The sequence below is a fragment of the Zonotrichia leucophrys genome, chromosome 1 (genome assembly GCF_028769735.1).
Source record: "Zonotrichia leucophrys gambelii isolate GWCS_2022_RI chromosome 1, RI_Zleu_2.0, whole genome shotgun sequence".
NCBI lineage: Eukaryota > Metazoa > Chordata > Aves > Passeriformes > Passerellidae > Zonotrichia > Zonotrichia leucophrys.
This window is the reverse complement of record NC_088169.1, coordinates 32,584,840-32,610,143: the sequence shown is the minus strand read 5'-3', so window position 1 is coordinate 32,610,143 and position 25,304 is coordinate 32,584,840. Positions and strand designations below refer to the sequence as shown.

Here is a 25,304-nt window from a genome sequence, read left to right as displayed (position 1 = left end):
TTTGTTAGTGTACCTGCTGTTTTTCTAGAAGTTGTCATGCTTCATTTTTCGCTGGATTGACCTCACTTTTCCTATCAAGTGTGATTGACGCTAGCAAACTGAGCAGCAAGTTCAGACCCAACCTGGATCAGCATGGTGCCAAGGGAGCCCTCCAATGTCAGCCTCATGTTACTAGTGGATGGAACCTTTCTTCTTGTGTACCTCTGCCACCATTCTCATTGAAGAAACAGAGGCTTTCAAAAGCCATGAGCATATCTGAGTCCTGCCACTCCTGTAGAGTGGCTTTGGACTGTAGCAGTGCAGGTATAGAAGTTCTCAAATGCTGAGGCTCAGCAGTGTTAGAGTCTGTTCCTTTTCCCAGCTCTGACAGTCGGCCTGTGTGCTCTTGGACATCTCCTGAAATGCACCCAGCAGTAATTTTCCACCTGCATCTACACAAATCCCAGGAGATGCGGGAGGCATTACACACAGGTTCCGTGAAAGATAAAAACAAGCTTGTTATCAGTAGGCTTGAAGTGCTGGATCTGTACTTTACGAGAAAAATGCTTGCACGCAAAAAATAAGAGAAATCACAAAAACCTCTTCTATCACTTATGCCAAGTAAGAGAGTAAATTTCCTGCTGTCTTCCATTTGAGACTGCAACTGCTTCCAGTTTGGGGGCTGAACACTGCAAAGACTATGAAACAGTCACCTTATTTGATCCTATCCAGTTCAGCTATTTTGACTCATCTCAGCTAAGTTGCTGCCCCAGCGCCCTTTTGTGCAATTTTGGAACATTCCAAATATAACAAGTGGATAGAATCTGATTTAGTGCATTCTACTGGGAAAAAAACCCCTGTACTCAATTATTTCTGTTATCACACCTAAAGCTGTCATGCCATAGTTTATTTCCAAATAGGGCAGTGTTGAACAAAAGGGGTTTTTGGTGTTTCTTCAGGGTGAGAAGCTGTAAGTTTATTCTGTAAATACAACCTACACTGACTTGCACATTTTCTTTAAGGAGGTCTGTGTGGCATGCCTCAAGTAGAGAGATCTTTACTCAACAGGTAAAGGTGATGAGTAAAGCCTCTTTACTCCAGAGAGTACTTAATTGCTTTCTCTTGGAAAAAAAAAAAAAAAAGCCAAACAAATAAACAGAAAATGGAAGTGTTCCAACTATCTGTATAAGTTTCATTTTCACACTGTGCTTCAATCTCATTACAATTTTTGAGGGGTAATATTGGTAGTCAGACATTCCTTGGATGGGAAGTGATTAGAGTGCGAATTGCTGTAGAAAAGCACTATTTCCAGTAATAACACAGCAGGTGTTTTGAAAGAAAGCTGCTTTAACCTTTCAGATTGCAGAGGCATCCCAGTAATTCTAAGAATCACAATCAACAAATGCCTAATTTCACTACTGTTTTCCTAATTAAGAGGGAAAATGGTGTAAGGAACCTGAATTTTAAAGACATTCTCCTACAAATTAAGTTTCCTATTTCTGATCTGTCACTAGAAATAATCATTTACATGTAGTTTCAAGACCTCGATGCTGGAGCATAGCATGTTGCTAGCATTGATGGGCACACCAGGTACAAAAACCTATGTTTTGATCAAAGTCAAAAAAATATAAAGGCAGTGCACCATGGAAAACAGATTACAGTTAGTGATATCAAGATAATTGTTGTCTGATAATTATATTGTCTTCAAGACATGGGATGCAACTTTTAAAAAAGATTTCTGCATCATTTGCTGCTTGTTGCGAAAAAATTTATCTTAAAGATTACAACTGAATACAAATCCTTTTGAAGTTATCCTGTTGGTACAATGAAAAACTTGCACATTGTTTTCTGTCTGAACTTCATTTAGATTTAGCTCTTAACCAGTGCACCTTGTTCTTTCCTTGCCTCATCTTCCCTCAGAAAGCCCTGCGCTGAATAGCTCTTAACAAGTTTTGATTAGGTCAATTCTTGTCCTTAATTAATTAATTTAATTGACCCATGGTATAGAAACTTGGCATTATGTCCATTATGCACAAGGTCAAGGTGTAGTTAGGTTTTCCTCCCACATAGCTTCGTATTATCTGTTGAGATTACAAAGCAAAGTTCTTCACTTAACTGTTAATCGAGTCTTGACAACCCAAATTATGAATAATTCCAAAAGAATCTAGAGGCTTGTCCTTCTCGGACAGAATAGCACAAGTCTCAGTATTCCTAATGAATGCAGGATAAGTTTCCTCTTTTTGCATTGTAAAACCATAAGAATGAGGAGAAATGCAAACAGTTAAGTTAAATTATTCTATTTGTCATGTTTTAAGACCGCAGATTACACATTACTTTGCACATGTTCTGGTTTTCACTGCTTTATTTTGCCTAATAGCCAGTCATCTATTAATGTAGGGGAAAATTTGCAGTGTCAGACATTGTGCAAGATATTCTGAGCACATTTCCACCCATCCTAGCGTAGGGGTTAATTCAGAGATTTTTGCTTGACAGAAGTCTGAATGCAGCAGAGATCTGCTCCAAAGCACACAGAAGTCATTGTGAAAAACCTCAGTGACATCAGTTAGTTTGGGATAAAGCACTGGAATTTCCTGAAAGGAAAATAAATGGCAAATATTTCTAATTGTAAGTAATTTTAAAGCAGACCACTTTGTTCTCTAAAATCACTTTTAAGAAGCTGTTAGAGACCAATAGCATGTATAATTTGATTGGTTTGATGTCTAGGATATTTTTTTTTCCTGCTTATTCTTTTTAGTTGATGGAAAAACAAAAATTATCTTACAAGCTTACTCCTGATTGATCACAGATAAATTAAAGGGCTTTGATGTGGCCAGCAAAGCATACTTACTGATCTAATAACAAATAAAAATGTTTTTGGAAAAAAAGCTCTTGGGCGTATACTGAAATTACATGTTTGTTTTTCTCCCCTCTTTTGAATAATAAAAAAATCAGACTTTTTTCTTTTGTAGGAATGTTTCCTCAAGCTGATTGTTCTGCTTCAGCTATGCACACACTCTATAGCAGAAGGGATAAACAAGTACAGCTTTGTACTTGTTCCAGAACAAGAAAACCTACATTCAAAACTCTTTTCATAAAAACCACTGAGAACTTAACCTGTCTAAGGTTGCTCTTGCTTGGCTTTTCTGGCATGTAAGGCTTTCTCATACCAGGTCTATTTGCTCTTATAATTCCATGTTTTAAGGAAGAATATATAGAGATTAGTAAATTCCCTTGTTTTGTTGTTCCTAAAATTCAAGGGTAAGTGATCAAATTTACATTCCTCAAGTTTTTGTTAGGCTTTTTTCTGTAGAGGGAGGAGCTGTGAATTGCAGCAATGCCTGATGATAAGTTCCTTTTAGCTGAGCATTTTAAAATTGTTGGTGCTCAGCTTTATATCGGAAAATAAAGTACTGTAAAGACATGGGTGTCAATGCCTTACTGAGCTCAGTAAGGACGGAAACTTGCCTGCAGCAGAAGCCCAGGGCTGTCTGGGGTTCCCTGTGATGTCAGGGTCTTCGTTTTCAGAAACTGTTACTGTGTGACTGAGATGGCATGCCATGCCATGTGGCATTGGCATCCTGTCCATGCTACCTGTCAAACAACCTCCTTCATGAGTGCACCACACTCTGCCTTGAAGTACCTGTGCGCCCACTGCCCTCCTGTACCATCCCCCAGTCCTCAGAAATCCCATTCTTTCCAGCCTTAGTTTTTTCATGGACACTTATATACTTGGTCTTATCCAAGGATTTACCCCCTTGTGGTTGAACACCCATTTGCTTCCTCTCAAACTTACTCTGATGGGAGTAATGAAGCAACTCACTTGGCTTTGTTTTCTTCCCCAAGAAATCCAAACATAGTGGAAAAGAAATGTTTCTTTGGTTTACTTTTAGATCATTTTAAAAGGTTAAAATGAAACCAGAAGCTTTCTAATGAACACAAAAGGATCACTAAAAAACTTGAAGTTGTTCCTCTCTCTGGATGAAGGTCAGGTTCGTTCAAGGCCGGGTTGGATGGGGCCCTTAGCAACCTGATTTAATGAATGGCATCCCTGCCCATGGCAGGGGGCTTGGAATGAGATGATCTTTAAGGTCCCTTCCAACCCCAATCATTCTGTGATTTTACGAGGAACCAAAATCATTAGGAAACAGCAATTTGAAACAAAAATTACTGTAAACCAGAAAAGCATCCAACTTGTGAAAATGACAATTTGTCTGCCATCAGGTATCTTTAAGATTCACAGTGTACTGTGAAATAGCCTTCTCTTGAATTTTTCATTCTAAGGTAATAAATTTTTTTCTTCTCTGATAATTTCATGCCTCTCCTCTGGACTCTAATGCTTATTTTTTGCTGGCCTTCTTTCTCTCCCTACTCCCTGGGCCCTGTGTATATACAGCAGGGCCTTCTATTCTCAAAATATTCCTTCTCTACCTGTCTTTGACACAACAGCTTTTGGAGCACTGGGCTTTGGAAGAATACGGCCTCTCTAATATTCAATTTGTAGTAAATTGTCAGCTGGTTTTGAAAATGCAAACTGCTGCTTTCCAGTGTTTAAGTTCCATTGAGAAAATTTTGGCTTTAATTTGATCAGTTGCCATTTTTGTTGGGGAAATAACTTATCTGTGTGCTGAATGAACAGTGGCTGCTTTTATTGAAAACTAGAAGCCCAAGTGGGTTTGTTATTTTGGTGTTCCTTTTTTTAATACCCTGAAGCCATCTAGTTAATTTCTGTTGTGACTGACTCCAGAACTCCTAATGAAAACCAGAAAAGAAAGAAGTTTTTGGGAGACACATAAACCTAATATTAGTTTGGAAGGAGTAAATATTTATCCAGGCAGAAGGAGATGACTTATTTAAAGACTGACCTAATTTATTATTTAGGAAAACCACCTTTCTGTATCCACCCTGCAGACAAGAATTGTCCTTCTTTTTTTTTTTTTTTTTTTCTCTCTCTAGGGAATATTTTAGTTTAAGAAATGAGCCATACAGCCCAGAATATACTGGCAGGGGCAGTCTCCCAGAATGGATCTACTCATTAAACTCATTTATCCTCCTAACAGAGCATTCTGAGTGTGTTATAGTGCATTAGGGACAAAGCTGGATCACTGAAAGGTCACAGCTCTCAAAGCCAGTAGGTGTAGTGGAAGTCACTGTGGTCAGGGTTGGGTTTGTACTAACAGTTTCAGAGATGCTTGTCCATGACAGACATCTTCCTTTAGCAGTTCTGTTCAGCACCTCATTTCTGAGCTATGTGCCAAGTAAACCTCCAGAAAAATAATTCTTGGAGAATGTGGAGGGGTCAGGGAGGTTGTTTTTGTTTTCCTCATGTCATACTCAGTTAAGGTAAAATGATAGATGAGGCAGGGTATCATAAACATGGTAGACTTTCTTATTTGAGGCGAATTGTCTGGTTTTGTTTAAAGGGTTCTTTTTTAATCCTGTGCAGAGTGGTAACAATAAGGAGCATTCCTTATTTGCTGGTACTAATTGAGGTGTTGGATAGTTTGTGGTCCTAGCTTAGTGGACAGGCCACCATAATTACTGGAAACTGTGATCCTTTCTCAGCCAAAAGGGCTTGCACAGGCTGGAAGAAATAGTTGCTTGCCTCCAGCAGACACATCCTCTGTGACAGAGAGCAGAGGACAGCAGTGTGGTTACACATCCTGTTCCAGTTTCAGCTGAGTGCTGCAGGTCTGGTTGCCCCCAGGATCCCCTTGCACTTCCTCAGCTGCTCAATTTAGCTGCTCTTAAGGTTTCTTCCTAGCATAGTTCAGTCAAAATGATGCAGAAGAACTCCAGCACTTCTGATAGTGGAATTGGTTTTTGTTTCTAACTGACCTGACCTAAGAAGCAGCAGTTTTTCCAGAAATTGAAGTGATGATCAGTCACATCTTACAGGAAGGCAGTGGTGAGCTGTCTGTGGTAAGCTGCAGAGGGTAACCATTGAACTTGCCCCAGCTGTACTCAGAGCAGGCAAAGCCCTGTACTTCTAAAGCAGCACAGGGCAAACATGAAATAACACAAAGTAAGTTTCTATCAACATGTGTGGGTGTTGTGCTGCTTGGCACAGTAGCAGTCCTGGTCTTGTAGCCCCAGTCTAATGGTTAATATTTGTGTATTTGCTGCCCAGATGCAGCAGATGGTCCTCTGAATGGATTTCCATTCTTTTGCTCTTTTTTTTCCTCTTTGCACCACACTTAAAATGCCTTCCCTCTTTCACTTGACAGCTCCAGTATTTGTAAGGTTGTCACCCCTCTGCAAATGATTTGAATGCACTGTACAACATTCTGAGTTATTTTTATATTTCCTAATAAAGATCTTGCTGTGTTTGTGTTCTCTGAACTCTGCCCAGATTCTCATCCCTTTCATTCCAGGGACTGCTGAGGTCCCTGGCAATATTTCAAACTGCAGAGCAGTCAGAGGAATAGAAATCCCTGCTATGATGGAATAATCTCTGTGTTTAGCTACAAATTTTGCTGACCTTCAACTGCTGTGTTTAAAGGTAACATTTCCATCCACACCCTCATCTTGTGTGAGTGGGACTTGTGCTTTGGTGTGTTCTCTTGCCCTACCCCCTGTGTCATCTACACGCGTGACATAACCAACGGATATCACAGCCCTCTTCCCCACAAAGTCTGCAAGTCTATGCCTAGGTGTTGTATTTAGGAGCTTATTTAATTTCTTCTTCATGTGCCTGATTTTCAGAGGGTTTTCAGGAGAGCAGTTGCATCTTTCTGCAAGCGCTGAATTAAGAACCCCTTTTCTGAAATGAGAGAGTTGAAATGAAGGAGCTGTCTTAACGCCACACTCTGTACAGCCTAGTGCTCATAAAACCATCAGTTTAATTTAACATGGCTGTGCCTGTGTAATAAAGCAGATAGAAGATAACTTACCTCAGTAGGTCCTGTACTTTGTATTTGATAGGTCTAGTTTACCATGATGCATGCACTGCCTACAGATCATTGGCTTTAATGGTGACTAAAACTGGAGTTAGCAAGCATTCCTCTGTGACTCTCTCTTTCTACTGCATATGCTGTCGTTTATTATTAACCTGTGTCAACAGCCCTTCTAGTAATTTATAAGCCATATTACACTGCTCTTTACACCTGATGCTATTAAAAGTAACATTTTCAGAAAGCTTTTGTGAAATACTATATTGATGACAGCACTTAGTCGGACTTTTATGTCTTGTCTTTTCTTTTTGTACTTTAAAGCTTTTGGAAATGCAATCACATTTAGAATTATGCCCTTGTAGGTGTTTTTCTGCAGTTGTTTAATGCCAGAAAGGTCAGCCAAAAATCTGCAGTTGTCATCAGTGAGAATTGTGGCATGAAACTCTTTGAGAAGTCTGTGATTCTTTTGATGCTGTTATTCATTCTGACATTTAATGTATTTCATGTGTTATACCATCACCCTAAAAATATGATTGCAAGTTTTGAAACTCATAGTCTTTTTTTAAACTAAAAAAAATCCCAACCAAACCCAAGAAGGTTTTGAGTGTATCTGTATACTGTTACTGGTAACAAAATCTAGACTCACATCTCTCATAATGCCACTTCAGTTAACAGATGTCATTTTGACCACCATAATAGTTCACATCTTTACATAAGCTCCAGTTTCTCAGAGACTGCAAAAAAACCCTTTTTTAGTTAAAAGTTGGCCAGACACTATAAAATAATAATCAGTACAATACAATCAGTAGTTTTATTCACAGGGATTTATTAGTATAGCCAAGGACATACATGGTAACTTTGCTGAGTCATCTGCTTTAGGCACAGAGTTGAATGAGATGTGTTAACAGTTAAATAGTCTGTAAACAGTCTGTAGACAATTATATCTGTTCTCATTTTTCCACTAAGCTATTTTAAAAAATAGCATATGATTCTGCTTAAAGAAAGGATTGAATATCTTTGTATAAATAGGAGCCATAGGTTTTTAGTGTAAAGAAATCAGAGAATTTATATTTACCTCCATAGATTGTAGACATTAATATTGAACTTTGACTAATTTCTTAGATTTGGTCAAAATAATTGATTAACCTCAGAGGAACACCTTTTTGTACTTTCTGAGCTATATGCAATAGGTTTTGTTAGACTAGGAATAATAAATCTGGTGATGCTTAGAGATGGTATTCCATCCTCTATTGAGATACAGACATTCTGTCTATCAGGGAGCCTTTAAGACAAGTTTCCATTAAAAGCAAAATGACAGCAAGATCATTAAAATGTCCTAGGTTTTTTTGGATAGGGAGATCTGCCACCTGAGGAGAATATACAAACCTATTTATGCAGATTTGTTTAAAGTGAGATCACATGGTTTTAAAATACTTTGTTCCAGTGTTTTATGATCTGGCAACTTTGATTGTCTTCTACTATTTCATATGTTTCTTGGTTTTAGAAAACAAGGTGTCATCTTTGTTCATTTTCTCTGTATTTCAGATGATGATGGTTTTAGCCTTGTGCCAAACATAACTTATTTTGGTTTAGGCTAAGCAGTCAGTTCTAAGCACAGCCTGTCACTACTTTGACACTTCTGTAGCTGGTGGATGCTGTAGTTTAGCTAAGGCTCTCTCAGTTTTAGAGCTTTACTGGACAGATTCACAGCCTGTGATAAACATAAGAATGCCAGAGTCCCACACCCATATTTAAAACGTTTCATTTTTAAGCAGTTGAAGCGCATGCCAGCTCAAATAAATTATCATGATACAAATTGGTTTTGCAGTCCAGTCTGGGCTTGTGTGGCCTGAAATGTCTTGTAATGTTTTGCTGGGGAATTACTGAGTCCAGCCTGAGTGCCAGGTACCTGAGTCCAGCTAAATACTGGGTAACTTTCTGGGTCAGCTGATGGAGCTCTGCTGAGCTCAGCACTGAAGTTTGAGGTGGTTAAGGTGAGTAAAGAGCATTCACTCCCCTGCCAGGTTAAATAATTTGAGGCTTTCTAACTCAAAGACAGATATCAATATGCACATATGAAAAGACAAAATATTTTCACAGAAAAATGGGATCCTGTTGGATTCCTGCTTTCCCACATGTGTCTCTGTTAGGATTGAAGGAAACCCAGAGACTACTGTATCTGGGCTGACCAGCTAGAATGATACTGCCTCATCTTGGTTTTGATTGCTGGATTTCTTTACATAAAATTCATTCTAATAAGAAAGAGTCTGCTGATAAACAATATTATTTTAAAATCCCAATCTGTGGGTTATATAATTTTACCTCTTTCCTTTGGCAAGACTTTTTAGTCTCATCAGCCTCAGTTTCCAGATTGATTAAAAATACATTCCAATTCATTCTAAATCAAAGCAGGAAAAATATATCTCTAAATTTTCTGTAATGTTTCCCAATTGAAGTGATGTGGAAGTAAAGTGTGATTGATAACTAAGTCTAATAGGATTTATTGTATGTATTGGGCATACAATTATTCTTGTTTCCTTTACTTTTATATATCATTAAATGTACAGAACTAAAGATGCTTTACCAGGTGAACTAAGGCTGGCTGTAAAAGACACAAATAGAGAAATCTCTTCTACCTTCTTGTTTTTCTTGGGAGTGACTAAACAAGTCTCTCTGCTCCGAGGTGGATCTTTGCTAATTTAGTAAAGTACGTTTTGCTTTAGCCTCTCTCTGAAAACTAATATGCCATCTATGTGAAACTGAATGGGAATAGTCCATTGAGATTATCTTTATTGTCTCCTGTTGGCTTGGATGAAAGTCACTCCAAAAGTGCAGCCCTCACCATATATTCAGCATGTAAGTTTAATTCACAGTCTACATCTCTGAAGACCATTGTGGCCCACAAACTGCTAGGGTCTCAAAAACTCACAGCAGATCCAGAAGACAGAGCTGCACAGTACTGCCCTGTTTTGCAGGTTAGGCAATAAAGCTCAGAAGTCCCCAGCAAAACTAAAGTCACAGAGATAATCTTTTATTACTAACTAGCCTTAGTTTCTCCCCACTTTCAAACTGGACTGAATTTTTCCTAAACCAAAACTTCTGTGATCTCGCTTGAGTTAAATTATTTCCTTAATGTTCCTTCCTCTGTGTTTTCAAGTGGCCAGTAGTTCCCTTTCTCTGCTTTTAACCTTCTTTACACTTTCCTCTATATATATCTCATATTTTCTCTTCTGTGTGTATCTCACGTACCTCTTCTCAATTCTCATACACTTCTCATTTCTCTGTTCCCTTCTAGCAGACTCTTCCAGTGTCTGTCTCTTCATCGGTGTCTGACATATGTGTCAAATCAGAGTTCTCCTAGAAAGATATCGATCTATCCTGGGAGGGATCTGCTTACTGATGCAAAGATGGTAAGAAAGGAGAGAAATTCTTCATTCTTCCTAGTCAAGGGCTAAGGATTAGAAGGATTAGAAGCCCTCTTTTAGTCTGAATTGTAAAGTAGTTGCATTTTAACTGCTAGTTTGATTCCACAGGAACCTTTCCCAAATGTGCCTTCATTGCACAAAGTATCAAATGGAGTTTCTTGCAGGTCTCTCATTTGGTGCTGCTTCAGTCTAACTCTGTATTAAAACAATGGTCTGGTCTGCAGTGGGTTGCCAGCTGCAGTGGTGCAGCTTATGGGCAGTAGCACAGGTGTAAAACCTGTTTGCTAGAGAATGCCTCCTTCTCTAGTGGTCTATTTGATAGTGTCCAGAATCTAAATATTCCTGTCATTAATATGTTCTAACAAAAACAGTATGTTAGAAATTAATATGTATGCAACAAGCCCTTTAACCTTTTCAGAACTCAGTGGTTTGCTTTTGTTTTTAGGTTGGATTTTTCAAAGGCATTCTCTGTAGTCACAGGAGGTATTTGGATATGCCCACAGCATTTTCCACCCAGATTAAGATCATGTCACTATTTCTGCTGTGTCTTGTTTGAAAAGATGAAGGAAAACGATGCTTTGTATGTAGAGTTCTCAAACAAGGTTTTGAGCCAACAGCAATTTTTTTTACTCATCTTAAACAAAAAAATGACTAAAGATTCTTTTGAATGCTTTGTAAAACATTCTACTTCTTTTTATGCAGAATAAATTGCTATTAAGTCTAAAAATGTCTAGGAAAAATGCTTGTTTTGATTACATTTAAAAAAATTTAGGTAGCTTAACCCTGAAGAATTTATACATCTTTCTCATACCACACTCTTGCTCTGATGTCATAGCTTATATGTAAGTCGGGTTTCTGAAAGTACCAGTGGTGTATGGCTTTTGTCTCCGTAGACAGACCAAGCTGTAGGCAGCACACAGGCCAGTAGCATGCTGACAGAGTGACCTGATGCATTTTGGAACATGTCTAGACTGGATTTCTGTCCTGGTGGCAGAAGTAACTCTTGACATATGTTTACAAAAGAAATGGATTGTGTCGAGGGAGGGTAGTCAGGAAAGCATTTACAGAATTTGTGCTGTGCGTTTACAAAGCAGCTTGGTCTGAATTCGTGCCTACAGATGAAAAATTACTTTCCTCTGATGAATAAGATCCACATCACAAGGGGATTGTAACCATGACTTTCAGTTTTAGGAATTTTACAAGCTGGGGTGTCTTCTTTACAAAGGCTTCTCCTTAGTTAACCTCACAGATATGGAGCTAAGTGCAATCCACTTAATGTCTGGAAAAATGTTTTATCTACTAGAGGAGTCCTAAAAAAAGATACATAATCAATCAGGGGGTACTAGCAAGAAAGATCGCTGTCTACAGAGATATAGCAATCCCTAGATAAGGAGGAAGAAGGTGTTTTGGAGAGGATTTAGCACTCAACTGGATGTAGCAATGAGGAGCCAGAGTGTTCAAAGCCATTAATTGCTGCAGATAAAGAAGGAACGTGTAGCAAAACAATTGTGGAAAAAGGATGGGGAAAAGACTGGAAGTGAATGTCTTGATAAGAGATTTTTAAGGGAGAGAAAGAAAGGTACACATTTAAGGTGTGGGGTTTTTTTTGATGGGGTTAGGAGTGAAAAATTACCCTCAGTTACAGCTTTGCGTAACAGAGTTGAAAATGGTCATGTGCCAGCCCTAAAAAGCTGAGATTCAAATATTTTCATTTCTTTTGAGTTTCTTTCAGACTTGTGGGGAAGGGTTCTGGGTAAAAATTGCTTTCATTAGATCCACAACTTTTATCTGCAGGACTAGACTGCTTTAATTTGGAATACCCTATTGTGAGATCAGATTGAAGTTCAGTTTTAAAACTCTCACCTTTAAACTAGCTTCTGATTAGAGGTTGTGACACAAACGTTTTCATTTGTGTCTGCCAGGCTGCTTAATACTGGTTTTTTCTGTCTATGAACAGGGTGGCTGCCACTTGCTGAGGTGCTTCAGATCTCTGGAGCTCTTTTAGCACCTTTTTTAGGCTGCTTGTTCCCCTTCCATGATTCAAACCCTTTGAATAAATATTCTCTTTGAAATTGCTTGCTCTAAACTCAGTTTCTGGATATTTCAAAAACTAGTCACTTTATTCTTCTGGATACAAAAAAGACCTTGAATTTTATTTTCTTTTTCCTAGGATATTGAATTTCAGTGTTTTATCATTGTTCCTGCAAGGAAGGTATGAATGTGAACTACAGAGAAGTTTTCATTATGGAGTTTGGCCAGAAAGAGTGCTTTTCTGCCTGAGTTTAGACATCTGTTTAGATATGTTTCTGAATTTGAGCCAAGATTTGTAGTCTGGTTTTGGAGTTCAGTGAACAATAAGTGAAAATCATGCATGGAAATTGTTTTTTTAAATGTTTTTCTAAATGTGAGAACAATATTTGCCAACAAATTAATTCAGCCATTTCCAAGAAAGACTGAGCTTGATGAAGTAACCTTTCATGTAAAAAGAAACAAAGGACAGTATCCATTCCTAATAGTTGGCCTGCTTAGATTTTAAATTCTTCAAAATTAATTTAAAAAGAGTTCCTGTGAAACAGGGTTCACAGATGACACTATTTCTTTGTAATAGGGCAATAGTGAAGAAGAGTATATTTACAAGCTTTTTGTTTAAATATGTACAAATCTGTCAACTAACAAGCTCTTGAAAATATCTGGGTTATAGCTGACAATGATTTTTTAGAAGTGTGGATAATTGCTGTGGGAATTATTATGGCAACATGCACTTCATTTTCAAAATGTATTGTCTGGTAAAGTGATGGGAACAGGCTATCAAAATTTGTACTGATGGTGTATTGTTCTTTATAAATTAGCTTTTTTATTTATGATAGTTCAGTAGTTGTGGACAAGTGGAAAAGATGACGTGCTTCCCTGCAGAACTCTATAATTACAAGGTCTCTGAAGAGCTATGTTAACAGGTTGAGATGTACTGTCTGTGTGAGCTGACTGTATCTCATAATGCCATTGGAATTATGAGCTACATAATTCATAGTCATTTTGATTGTAAATCAGTGGGACAGGAAAGGACTACATTTCTCTCTGTGAAAACATTATTGTGAAAAGTATTATTCTAGCTTAGTGTTTCATATTCAACTGTACTCATTGACTGGCTATGTTTGGAATATTAATGAGATGAAGACCCTCATCCTTAATTCAGAGAAAACAGCAGGTAGTGTGAAAACAGTCAAGTTGACATTAAAAAAAGCTTTAAATGAATTTTTATCCTGATTTTTTTTAACGTAGATACCTGCAGTATCAGTCTAGTTTTCAATCTGAACTACTCAAATGTTACTAAAGGCAACCTACATTTCCTTTAAATAGTAGGATTTTACATTTCCTGGTTCTCACTTCTTCAATATCTCTATTATTTACTTTCACCAAGAATTTTGAATATAAAATTTGCATCTCTAGGCATACTTGTTTTGACTCAAACCTTCAAAGATTCATATCACTGCATATGATTTGCATGGAGTTTGGTCTTCTAATTCTTCTTTGATGGAAGTGAGGAACATTTTTATATTCTGTGAATTTCTGTAAGATGGCCTTATATAAGGCTGTATTCAAATTGCATTAGAACTTAGAGCATAGCAAATCGAGACCCAGATTTCAATCTAATGTAGGATCCAACCCAGTCTGTGTACTCAGATAGGACTGTTGGGAAGTGCTCCCAGGATCCAGTTTAGATGGGACTTTAATGGTCATCATTAAGAAACCATTTTTGGGAAATACATCATTATTATTTTATACCAGAACTTTAGAGTTTTTCATATTTTTAAATTTTGTTTTGAGAACAATATGCTAATTTAAACATGTCTTAGTACTAAGATAGAGCCTGAGGCTGTTTGCTTTTCCTTGCATTTGTATTCTTGTCTTGTTGGGGCAAGCAGTGATCCAGAAATGTAAAGACAGGCTGTTTAACCTATGAGAGCAGCTGAACACAGAAAAATTGGCCAGATACAGCCTAAGATAAGTCACTACATTTAAAACTTCAACTGTGCTTCTCAGATCAGCCTGAAGTACAAGTTAAGGCTTGTTCTCTACCAGCTACATGACAAATTAGGATTCTTCTGAGTTGTAGTGCCTCTTGCTCCTTCCTTCTTGCAAATATACTGATGCTGGAGATATTTCTGCTTCAGGTCAGGGGATCCCAGTGTTCGTGCATCAGATCAGGGATTTGTCATAGAATCATTAAGTCCAACTTTGTCCAAAATTGAACAAGATTGTTGAGTCCAAGTGTAGCTCTGCCAAGTCCATCACTAAACCATGTCCCCAAGTGCCACATCTGCACGTCTTAAATACCTCCAGGGATGGTGACTCCATGCTTCCCTGAGCAGCCTGTTCCAATGCCTAACCACCCTTTCACTGAACCAATCTTATTGAACAGCCAACCTAAGACGCCCCTGGCACAACTTGAGGCCATTTCCTCTTGTCCTGTCTCTGGCTGCCCGGGAGAAGAGGACAACCCCCACCTGGCTGCAGCCTCCTTTCAGGGGGTTGTAGAGAGCAATTAATTCCCTCTGAGCCTTGTTTTCTTGAGACTCAACAACGCCAGCTCTCCCAGCCTCCTCTCATGCTACCTGTGCTCTAGAGCCCTCACCAGCTCCACTACACTTATCTGGAGACACTCCAGAACCTCAGTGTCTTTCTTCTCACACAGTGACTTCATAGAGCTAAATGTAAAATGTCAAGCAGCTCTCTGGCTACCAGTGCAAGCACTGGTGAGAGCACTGCAGGAACCTGCTGCTCTTTCGTGTTTGGTTCAGTCACCATGATAGAGATGTTTCTTCTCAGAAACATCAGAAACAGATGTCCCTTCCCTTCCCTTCCCTTCCCTTCCCTTCCCTTCCCTTCCCTTCCCTTCCCTTCCCTTCCCTTCCCTTCCCTTCCCTTCCCTTCCTTCCCTTCCCTTCCCTTCCCTTCCCTTCCCTTCCCTTCCCTTCCCTTCCCTTCCCTTCCCTTCCCTTCCCTTCCCTTCCCTTCCCTTCCCTTCCCTTCCCTTCCCTTCCCTTCCCTTCCCTTCCCTTCCCTTCCCTTCCCTTCCCTTCCCTTCCCTTCCCTTCCCTTCCCTTCCCTTCCCTTCCCTTCCCTTCCCTTCCCTTCCCTTCCCTTCCCTTCCCTTCCCCTCTTTTTTTAAAATCAATACCAGTTCCTTAAGCAGTTTAATTTTGTGTGGCACTGTAATAGCAAAGTCTGGTGTATGTGCTAAAGCTAATTCCTGGAACTGCTGCCAGAGGAAACTCTGAGGCAGCAATAGAATCTCAGTTGTTCTGAATGTAAGCATTGCAGTCTGGAACCCACTGAGATCTCAGCTGGTACTCAGTATTTTTACTACCCTCAACCTCTACTGTAGATTGTCCAGATGAACACAGATGAGAACATCCAAATAAGATGGATGTCATGGATGGATGTTGCCCAGACAAGAACAGAACTGGATGGAAAATGTACAACTTCATAGTTTTAGGAGGACCTGGAGAAGGTTGAATGCTTATATTTGGTCTGAGATGTTGGCTTTGACTGTTAAATGTGAAAATGATGAATTATTAATGTTGTGGTTAACATTAAATAGCCAAACTGTATTAGCTTCTAGAGTGCTTTACTGCAGTGATTAGGTAAAATGTGGCCTTCAGAGTTTTAAAGGACATGTATGGCACAGTTACATACAGGAAAATAGTCTCCCAAGCAGAGTATCACTGAACAACTCCATCAGGAGTATGAATGTAATTAGCAGTGAATACCTTTCCTGATAAAAATTCTTTCAGTTTTTACATGTTTATTTAAAAGAACTGGAATAATTTTTTTCAAATAAAACCAGCTGCACTTCTTAAGGAGTACTTGTCTTTAGAAGGTCTTCGTAAATGGCTTTTTGTGTATACTTAATTAATATATTAAAGCTTTTTTTATGTCCTGGGTCAAGCTGTCCTGTGATCAAACAAGGCAGATGTGCAGAACAAGAGGAATGAAAAGGAATAAAATTTCCACTGAAGTGTCTGAAACTTTTAAAGAATGGCATTTTCCTCAGTAACTGAGCAGGGCCATGCTTAATTTACCTTTTAAAATGTACCTTTAAGATATGAAGAGCTCCTTTGGAATGGTCATCTGATTGCACTGGCTTAAATGTAGTGGGGATGCACCAAAAGGAGGGTGTAGTCCACCAGATTTGTTCATCTATCTTGCACCTGAATTTTAAGCACTCAGACAGTATTCCTAAGTCTTCTCAAGCCATTAATTATTTGTTTAGAGAACAAGGACCCTGGAAAGCTCCTGCATGGGGCTCAAGTCTTATCAAAATTTGGCACCTAAGTTCTCCCTAGGAAGAGTTCCTGCTCTTTCTTTAATTGTTTAGGCAGCAGACACAGATTCAGGAGGTTTGTGTCATTGGGTTTCTACTATTTCAGTGAGTTCCCTTCAGCAGGGCATTATTTCTTCTTCTATGTTTTCAGAACACCAAGCTCTGCTGAATCTTTTACAGTGGTTTGGAGCAGCACTTTAATGGAAATATTCAATGTTAATATCTGTGCTAGCTCTGAAAATCAGGATGAGAATCTTACCTGGCTGTGAGCCAGATCACATCCAGGTTGTTCTTCCTCTTCTGTTCTTCCACACCTCCTTGTGTGATTCCATTTAGAAAGCCTCAGTACTAACCATGAGCTGTCTGTCCTGCTATATGTAAAGCAACTGATATTCTTCTCTCCCAATATATGTGTTTACTGGAAGAGTGATAGGACTTTTTTAGCATTTTTGGCAGCAAAAATGCTTGAGGTTGAGAGTCATGCCACTTAGAGAAACCCTAATCCTAAATGTCTCTCTGGAACAGTCTTGATTTAAAATCAAGTTCTAGAAGACATCTTTGCTTTCTTCAGTTTGTGTAAAGTCTCATTACATGTTCTGCTTTTATGTTTCATGTTGTTATCACAACAAGTTTCTTGGCCGAAAAATCATTTATTCCGGGTAGTAAATGTTTCATTATAGTTAACAATAGTGAGGTTTCTTTCAACATGAAGTATAATGGAGATAACACTGCCAAGAGAAATTAAATTACTACTTCCATGTTATAAGCCTGAATTGTTGAGGTTCCCTGGGTAGCTTTTCATAGAAAGTTTCGCTAGTAGCAAAAAAATTAGCAGTTTTCCAGAAAGTATGAATTTGATAAAAGGCGCCTTTATACCTCATCACCACTATACATGCAGATTTGCTTCTGGCAACTGTAACATATATTTGCACATGCTCATCCAAAAGAAAAAAAGGATATTTGAAGTGCATGAAAATAATGCCCCTAAAATAACGTGAAGATTATGGAGTCTATTTAGAAACTTCAGTTATGGAGAGATTTAATTCTCTTCAGTGTTTCTCAAAAACACACTCTACTAATCTGTTTTGTCTGATTAGTATCAGATTCAGAGTCTCTTAGTGATTTATTTTCATAGAAACAGATGTTATCATTTGTGGCGGAATGGAGACATATTCTGGGCATTATGTAATCTCCTTTGGCATTAACTTATGCTACATGTTTTTCCTTCATTTTGCCATAACATTGTAATTGTACCCAAATGGTTCTCAACATGTTTCCATAGATACTTGACATGTTCAGACTTTGTGCAGTGTATGCCTTGGTCTCACAGATAGCACTTGTTTTTAAACTCTGAGATCTGCTACACCCATAGTTTTCAAATCATAATAATTACTGCTTATAACACAGCAGTTTTGTTCACACATTTCAGTGCTGTCCACCAGCTCTTAATTTTTAGTTGCGGTGACTTTTGCAACATCTCTGCTTGCTACTGAAGTGTTCATAGAGTGCTATAGGCTCCCTTAGTGGGAACCCTTTCCACACCAGCAGGTCTAGGGACTGAAGGTAAAGGCTCCAGACCAAGAAAGAGAAAGAACTGATGATTTGGGAAAACCATATGAGCATAAAGGACCTATGGACAAAAAGCTAGATGCTGGAGCCTCCCTAAAGATAGTCTGGCCTGATGTGACGCTTCTGTGTTTGCATTAGTTTGAGGTTCTCCTTCAGAAGATGCTGCTCTGTCTGGGCCCTGCTAATTTGCTCCCAAGTTTTTTTAGTTAGCTTGTACCTAAGCAGAAGATTTGTCACAGCACTTGTAGGCAATTGATTGGAACATATTTTAAATCACTGGGAACAGAGATGTACCTGAATCATTCCTTTGTGCTATCCCAATCTGTTTCTGCCTCCTGAGATGAAAAGGAAGGACCTGGCTGACATCAAGAACAGGTACAAAGTATGCTTTGTACATGCACAACAGCTCTTTGACTGTCTTTTGTGGAGGGCTTTTCCTCTTCCACAGACTTAATTTCTTGCTGTTTCTTTAAAATCCTACTGGCCAACCTCAGCTGGCCGGGAAGGCAAAGGAGTCAGATTTCTTTTGAAGTAAAGAGGATTGTTACTTCAAAAGCAGGTCAGCGGATGGGCTTGGACTGGGAAATGACATTTTATCTAGATGTTTTGAGAGGCTTGAAAACCTCTGGGTTGCAGCTGGAATGCATGCAGGAAGGGGTATGCTCTATATGCCAGGTCAAACAGGTTGAACACCCCAAAAAGTACAAGAGAACATCTTCCAAACTTCTGGTACACGTGTTTTACAAGCCCTGCTGAGGTGAATCTAGGAGCCTGTGCTGGGACTAAGCACTACTTCGGGTGCCCTAGCCACTGGATCTGATGGAGCAAATCTGCATCAGCCATTCTCACTCATTAACTATAATTTCTGTCAGTGGAGAAGTACATGAAGTAAGAAATTATTACCTAGTAGTCCCCATCCTCTCAATTTAATGTATAAAATTTCTACCATGCAGACCTTACACAAGTGGAACAGATTACAGTTGCATGGCCTTCATATTTCTTTGCCAAGTAATCGATTATGATTATTTTCCCAAACTTAAAAAAGAAATTCTAGAGAAAAAGCAAGACACATTTTATCTTATTATTATATACATATATATATGTTATCTTAAATATTTTTTAAAAATTCCTTATTGTACCAAAAAAGTTAAAATACATTCAAAATAAGTAAACAGTTATTTTTGTGATTTCTGAATTGAGACAGTTTGAAAATCTTTAGCCTTTTGTAGATACCAAATCACCACTTGATAGTCTGTCTTCTGGACAGTCTGCATGTCCAGAAAGCAAAATTATGAGCATGATCTTTATCAGCTAATATTGCAAAGGAGACCAGAAGAAAAAAAAGCATAACTAATTTGAAAAGACAATGTCATTTATGAGTTTCTGTGTTTCTAAATTAGAATGTCATTTTTTTAAAAAATAACCAGTAGTTTTGGTTTGTTCAGTTTTTGCTGAACAAAGTAGCAGTTCTGCTGCTAACCAAAGTCTCAGATTTGGCACTCAAATTTACCTGCAGGCTGTTCTGCTTCAAAACAGAGCATTGGCCAAATATATGCAATAGACAAATGGTAGACTAATTCAAAATTTTAATAGCAAAGAAAGTATTTTTCTCTGTGTTCATACACTTGAAAGGATGTTTCAGACTTTTTGTGTGTATATTCAAGAGCAGATATGCTAGGATAATGGCACTTTATCATTACAATTTGACTCTTGTCAGGGCCACATTGGTTGTTAGCTAACAAAAGTGTTGATGTGCAGCTGTATCAGCTGGCTTTTGAGCTATTCATCTTTAGATTTCTGTCAATGTTTACCTGTAACAACATGCTCAGAAATGTGAAAGCACTGGAAAGTTCTACTTCCAGTTGTGGCAGAGACAAGCATGAAGATTGACGTGACTGTGGGTTTAAACCACAGCTGACAAATACATTCTTTGTGTGAAAGTGTATTGATAAAGATTAGGTTGTGTGCAGGAGGATGCACATTTTTAATATTTGAGTTCAACAGGACACATTATAGTAGCTGGGCATGGCGTGTCTGAAATTAATAGATCATCATTGTGATTTAACTAGAGAATAACGACAATATCTATTCCTTCTGCAGAATGGCATTAGTTCAAGGCAGCATATTGATTTATAGGACTTTTATCTAACTTTCCAAGCTTGAAAGATTTAGTATCTCTGACCTCCACCTGTGGTTCATCATGGTTTGCAGCATTCATCTCTTGTAGCATCACCCTTAAATATATTGTAGGTAATAAAATGTATCTTCAGGCTCATGATAAATGAGGGCATGTAGAGCTAGAGTTGTGGGGTGTCAGCTTCTGGCCTAGATATCCATGGCACAGTTTCCTGTGACCATTGTAGGGGACTGGACTCACTGAGATGCTGCCTCCCATTCCTGTGTTCCTGTCAGACTTCTTTGAGCCTTTCCACAAAATATTCCAGGAGGTTTGATGATGTTGAAATAAACTTGCCAAAAGCTTTTGTTAACAAGTCCCTGCAAACAGTGCCTGCAGCTGTCACAAATGAGTGGTTTTGCTTCAAGAGCAACAGTCACCGAAAGCAGGTTTTAATATATGTTTGTGAAAGCATGACTTAAAAGAGTTTGATGGCAAGGTTCACTCTATTATTACAAAGAGGAAGCATACAGGGAAAGTAGAATTATAATGAATTTTGCATATTTTACACAAGGACCAGGATAAGAGTACATGGGGTAAGGGAGATTTCCCCATTGAGTCATGAGTTATGGAGTGGGCCCCCTTTCTTTCTAAACTTCTGAGGAGCCTAAGTGCAACTCAATCCAAACTTCATCTCAGTCTTCATCCATGGGATATCTAAAGGATTTAATGGGGAAATACTGCTGTTGGGTTACAAGATTTAGAATGGACTCCCTTACTTTCTAAACTTCAGATGCAGCCTGGGTGTGGCTGAGTCCAGTCTTAGCATCAGACCTGGGAAATGGTTTATGTCTGAAGGATTTAGCAGCACTCAGTAATTGAGTAATTTAATGTTTACAGAGTGATTAAATAGGACTAACCTTAATCAAAATAGTAACTCAGTTATCTATAGGGTGTTTAAATTAATTCATATGTACACTCACACAGACACAAAGATGTGTGTGCATGTGTGTGCATATATTTATATATAGGCACAGGGGTACTTGTTAAAAATTCCACTGCAGTGTCAGTGAATTACTCACATTGAATGTCTTGGCTTTTCTCAGTGGGAGAGGCTTGAGTGCCAAGAACTGAGGGTGTCAGTCCAGGCCAATGCATCAGCTTTTGGTGACAGTCCTCTGAGTGTTGATAGTTTGCAAGCTCTCAGCATCCCACTCTGAGGGACGTGCTGGTACAGTCTGCTGTGGTCTGGCAGAACTCAAAGGGCCTCACATAGGACCACTGTCTATAAGGTCACAAGATGACTGGCGTTTTTTTCATTAGTCCATTTCCATCCTGACTGTAACCCAAGTTGATAATTACTGAAATTATTCAAAAGCCCAGTTTCACTGGAGTTATGATTCAGGTGGGTAATGTTCCAAGGGTATTAGGGAGTGACTGATTATTTCTCATTGCCCTCCTTGGTCAGACAGCACGTGTCCCTGATATGAACAGTGCCACTCCATCTCAGCTGTGCAAGGGTTCCTGGTATGGTCAAGGGACATTTCACTGCCCAACTCATTATGCAAAAGCCAAGGCCTAATGAGAATTATTGAAATTGTAGGACAGGCTTGAGGAGGTAGAGCAGACCTCGGGGGGTAGGGAATGGACCACCACAGAAGCCCTGTGCTGAGACTGCAGAGGACTGCCACCCTTTTGGGCTCCTTCTCTTGTAGAAAGGCTGGCTTTTCTAACTCTACATTATATAATCTTACTGGCACAATATAACAGCAAGAATAAACATTTAGTAGGTAATATAAAACTTGGACAACAAAGTCCTGTCTCTGCAGAATCAATGGAAAAAGCTTAACCTTATCAATGGGGTCACTTGGTGTGTTTGTACTGGCTGCAGAATATGATGGCTGTCTCAAGGTGAGCTAACCTGCATGTTCAGGGGACTAGGCTGAGAATGTTAAAGGAAAGCTTCGTAGGGCCTGATGTAGTCATGGTCCAGGTAGTTTCTGAACCACCTCATGTGAAGACAGTATCATGCCATACTCTGCAGAGAAGGCTCGCAGTGACCGCTCACTGGCTGCAGTGAGACAAGTCTCAGTTCAGAGCTCTGCTAGAGGACACAGAGCAACCCAGTGTAAAGAGGATTAGGAAGTAATTTTCCATGAAGGCAGTAATTTTCCATCCACTATTGACCCTTGTTAGCAAAGAGCTGATCAAGTGGAATATGGGGCCAAATTTTTCCCGTGTGCCTAATGAAGGGGGCTGTGCCCAGGGCCCTGGTGCGTATCTGAGAGGTCTTACACTCATAGATTTATTGAATCATAGAATGGTTTGGCTTGGTAAGGACCTTTAAAGATTGCTTAGTCCAATACTCCTGCCAGAAGCAGGGACACTCTTCAATATATCAGTTTGCTCAAATCCCCATTTTGATCACTTGGAGGGATGGGGCATCCACAGCTTCACTGGGCAACCTGTTCTAGTGTGCCAGTAGCCTCACCATAAGAAATTTCTCCCTTATTTCTCCCTCATCTAAACCTCTCCTTTTTTCAGTTTAAAACCATTACCCCTTGTCCTGTGGCTATCGGCACTGGTAATAATTGTCTTTTTCACAAGTCCCCTTTGTATATTGAAAGACCACAAAAAGGTAGTCTCTCACTCTGCAGCCTTCTGTTTTCCAGGCTGAACAACTTCATTTATTCCAGCAGAGCCATTTGGCCTTGTGTTGCTTAATACCCACCCTTCCTGCCACCATGTATATAGTTGTGGCAGTTGCTAAGCATGTGAGGGATGAGGAAATGCTAAAATAGCAATGCTATTTCAAACAATAGAAATTAAATAAAAAATAGTAGTGCTTATAGCATAGTATGGGAGTACTTGCTATTTTTATCCTCATCGTGCTTTTGTGCTGCTGCTCCTTGTACATGCATTTGTACATCACCCAGTTTCACAGTTAAATTAAAAAGGATGAAGAACAACAGACACATTTAAAGGGATTTGGAGTTACAGATTGCAGAGCTAACAAACCCTTCAGATCTGCAGTGCGGTATTTGTACTGTATTATGGCACACTGGGTTTCAAAGCAATTCATACTCATTAGCAGAGAAAGTTAAATGTTTGTTTCATCCTGATTAGGAAGAAAATGTATAATTTCAGCACCTAGTAGTTGTATTACTTGCCTTTGTTAGAGATTATCATGTTTTACACTTGGTACATACTAATCCTTTTCAGGTTTCATCAAAATAGAAATCACAATTAAAATTTTCATTCTTCCCCTTATAAACTGGATGTTAAAGGGAAGAAATTCTGGGGGATATAACCTGATCTGACACCTGATCCTTTTTTGTTTAGGATTTTGGCTAAATATATGAATAAATGCCAATTTAGTTACTAATTCCTCTAACACTAGTGAAGGCATAACTATCAGTAACTCCAAAGTAACAACATTGTCAGGATTTCCCTGTTTCACTTTGTTACAAATCTATTCACATTACTGCTGAAAGTGATTTTTTTAAAAATAATGTACTTTAAACAAGATAAAACAGCTGCTGCCACCTCTCCCCACCCCTCATCATTATTCCATTCTGCCAGTTAAAGTGCTGTCCCAGGAGAGTCTCTGGTGACAGTGCCAGCATTGACAATTATCTTGGTCTTCACACAGCAGAAAGCCTTCTAATGGCTTAGAAAAGTGTCATTTTATTAGCTTCCCATTTTCAGGATGTATTTTAACAAGTCAATATTGGGGCTGTTTTGAAATTGATTTCTTTCAAAATCACAACGGAATAAATCACTTTCCGCAAATGCCACAAAAGTACATGAGTCTGTGCCTGCTGTAAAACTAAAACCTGATACTTTAGCTAAAATGAATTAAGCAGTCACCTGTTCCTTTTTCCTCTTGCTCTCAAGAAAAAGTTAAAAACTAAAAAAGTAGCAAAATAGCATGGCCTTTAAAACGAAAGAGATTTAGTGCTTGTACTCCAAAATGAAAGGTTCAGGGTAACTAAACAGGAATCAGCTATGTAACAGACAGCACTCTGGCTAGAATGGAAATAGAGTAGAAATACTCAAAAGAAATTACAGTCTCCTTTCCCAGTAGAGTAGTTAGGATTGCATTTTACCACACAATATGTCCTTTTAGTTCTAGATTTAGTGATGAAATTCCTCTCATTTAGGGACCTCTGTCCAGCTATGAAGTGCAGCGGTATACAGAGTTTCTCCCTGTTGGGAAAAAGGGAACAAGAGGAAGCTAAGTGAGGGTGCATCAGCAGGTGGCACATGAAGGGAGACCATTCAGGAGCCATTCCAAGCAGGTGTCCTGGGCCCAGACCTGTTCTCATGTCTCCTAAAAGTGACTCCTTTTCACACAGTATGGGCACACCTCTCCTTCTTGGGGTGATATGGCTGACTCAGAGCATACAGGGAGAGAAAGGAGAATGTGTGAAGCTCCTGTTTACCCTGCTTAGTCAGGTCTGACATCAACATGTTTTCCTGTGGATCTTAAAAGGGGGTCTTGGTAACTCAGACCTGTTTCTGAGTCACTGGGAAATGGCCTCTTGGCACTCTGCATTGACTTCTCCCAGGGTAACCTGAGAGTTCCTGATCTTCCAAAGGCACTCCTGTAACAGGTATTCCTGTTACAATTCAAACCAGATTTATCAGAAGCATCTCAATCTGTGCATTTTTTTTCATTAAAAGGCTTGTATGTTGTTTTTTTTCCAGAACAGAGAAGAAATATATAAGCAGATACTGGAAAGAAGTGAAAGTCGGAGACTTTGTGCAGCTTCGCTGTAATGAAATTATACCTGCTGACATATTGCTGCTCTCCTCAAGTGATCCTGATGGGCTGTGCCACATAGAAACAGCCAACCTGGATGGTGAAACTAACTTAAAACAAAGACAGGTGGTGAGGAGGTTCTTAGAGCTGGTAAGTCTCCATTCCTAACTCACATTTAAGATAAGAATTTCTTTCAAGAAAGTAGCTGGTTACCAATATTCTCCACACTAGCTAA

General features: G+C 39.0%; 1 protein-coding gene across 1 annotated transcript in view; it reads left to right on the top strand.

The window, feature by feature from the left end:
- The window catches only part of ATP10A (ATPase phospholipid transporting 10A (putative)), a 108,951-nt gene that overhangs the window by 17,515 nt on the left and 66,132 nt on the right, over positions 1-25,304 (top strand). The window contains exon 2 of the mRNA XM_064711301.1: positions 25,015-25,219. Within this exon, the coding sequence (XP_064567371.1) occupies positions 25,015-25,219 (205 nt within the window). The remainder of the gene's footprint in view (positions 1-25,014; positions 25,220-25,304) is intronic.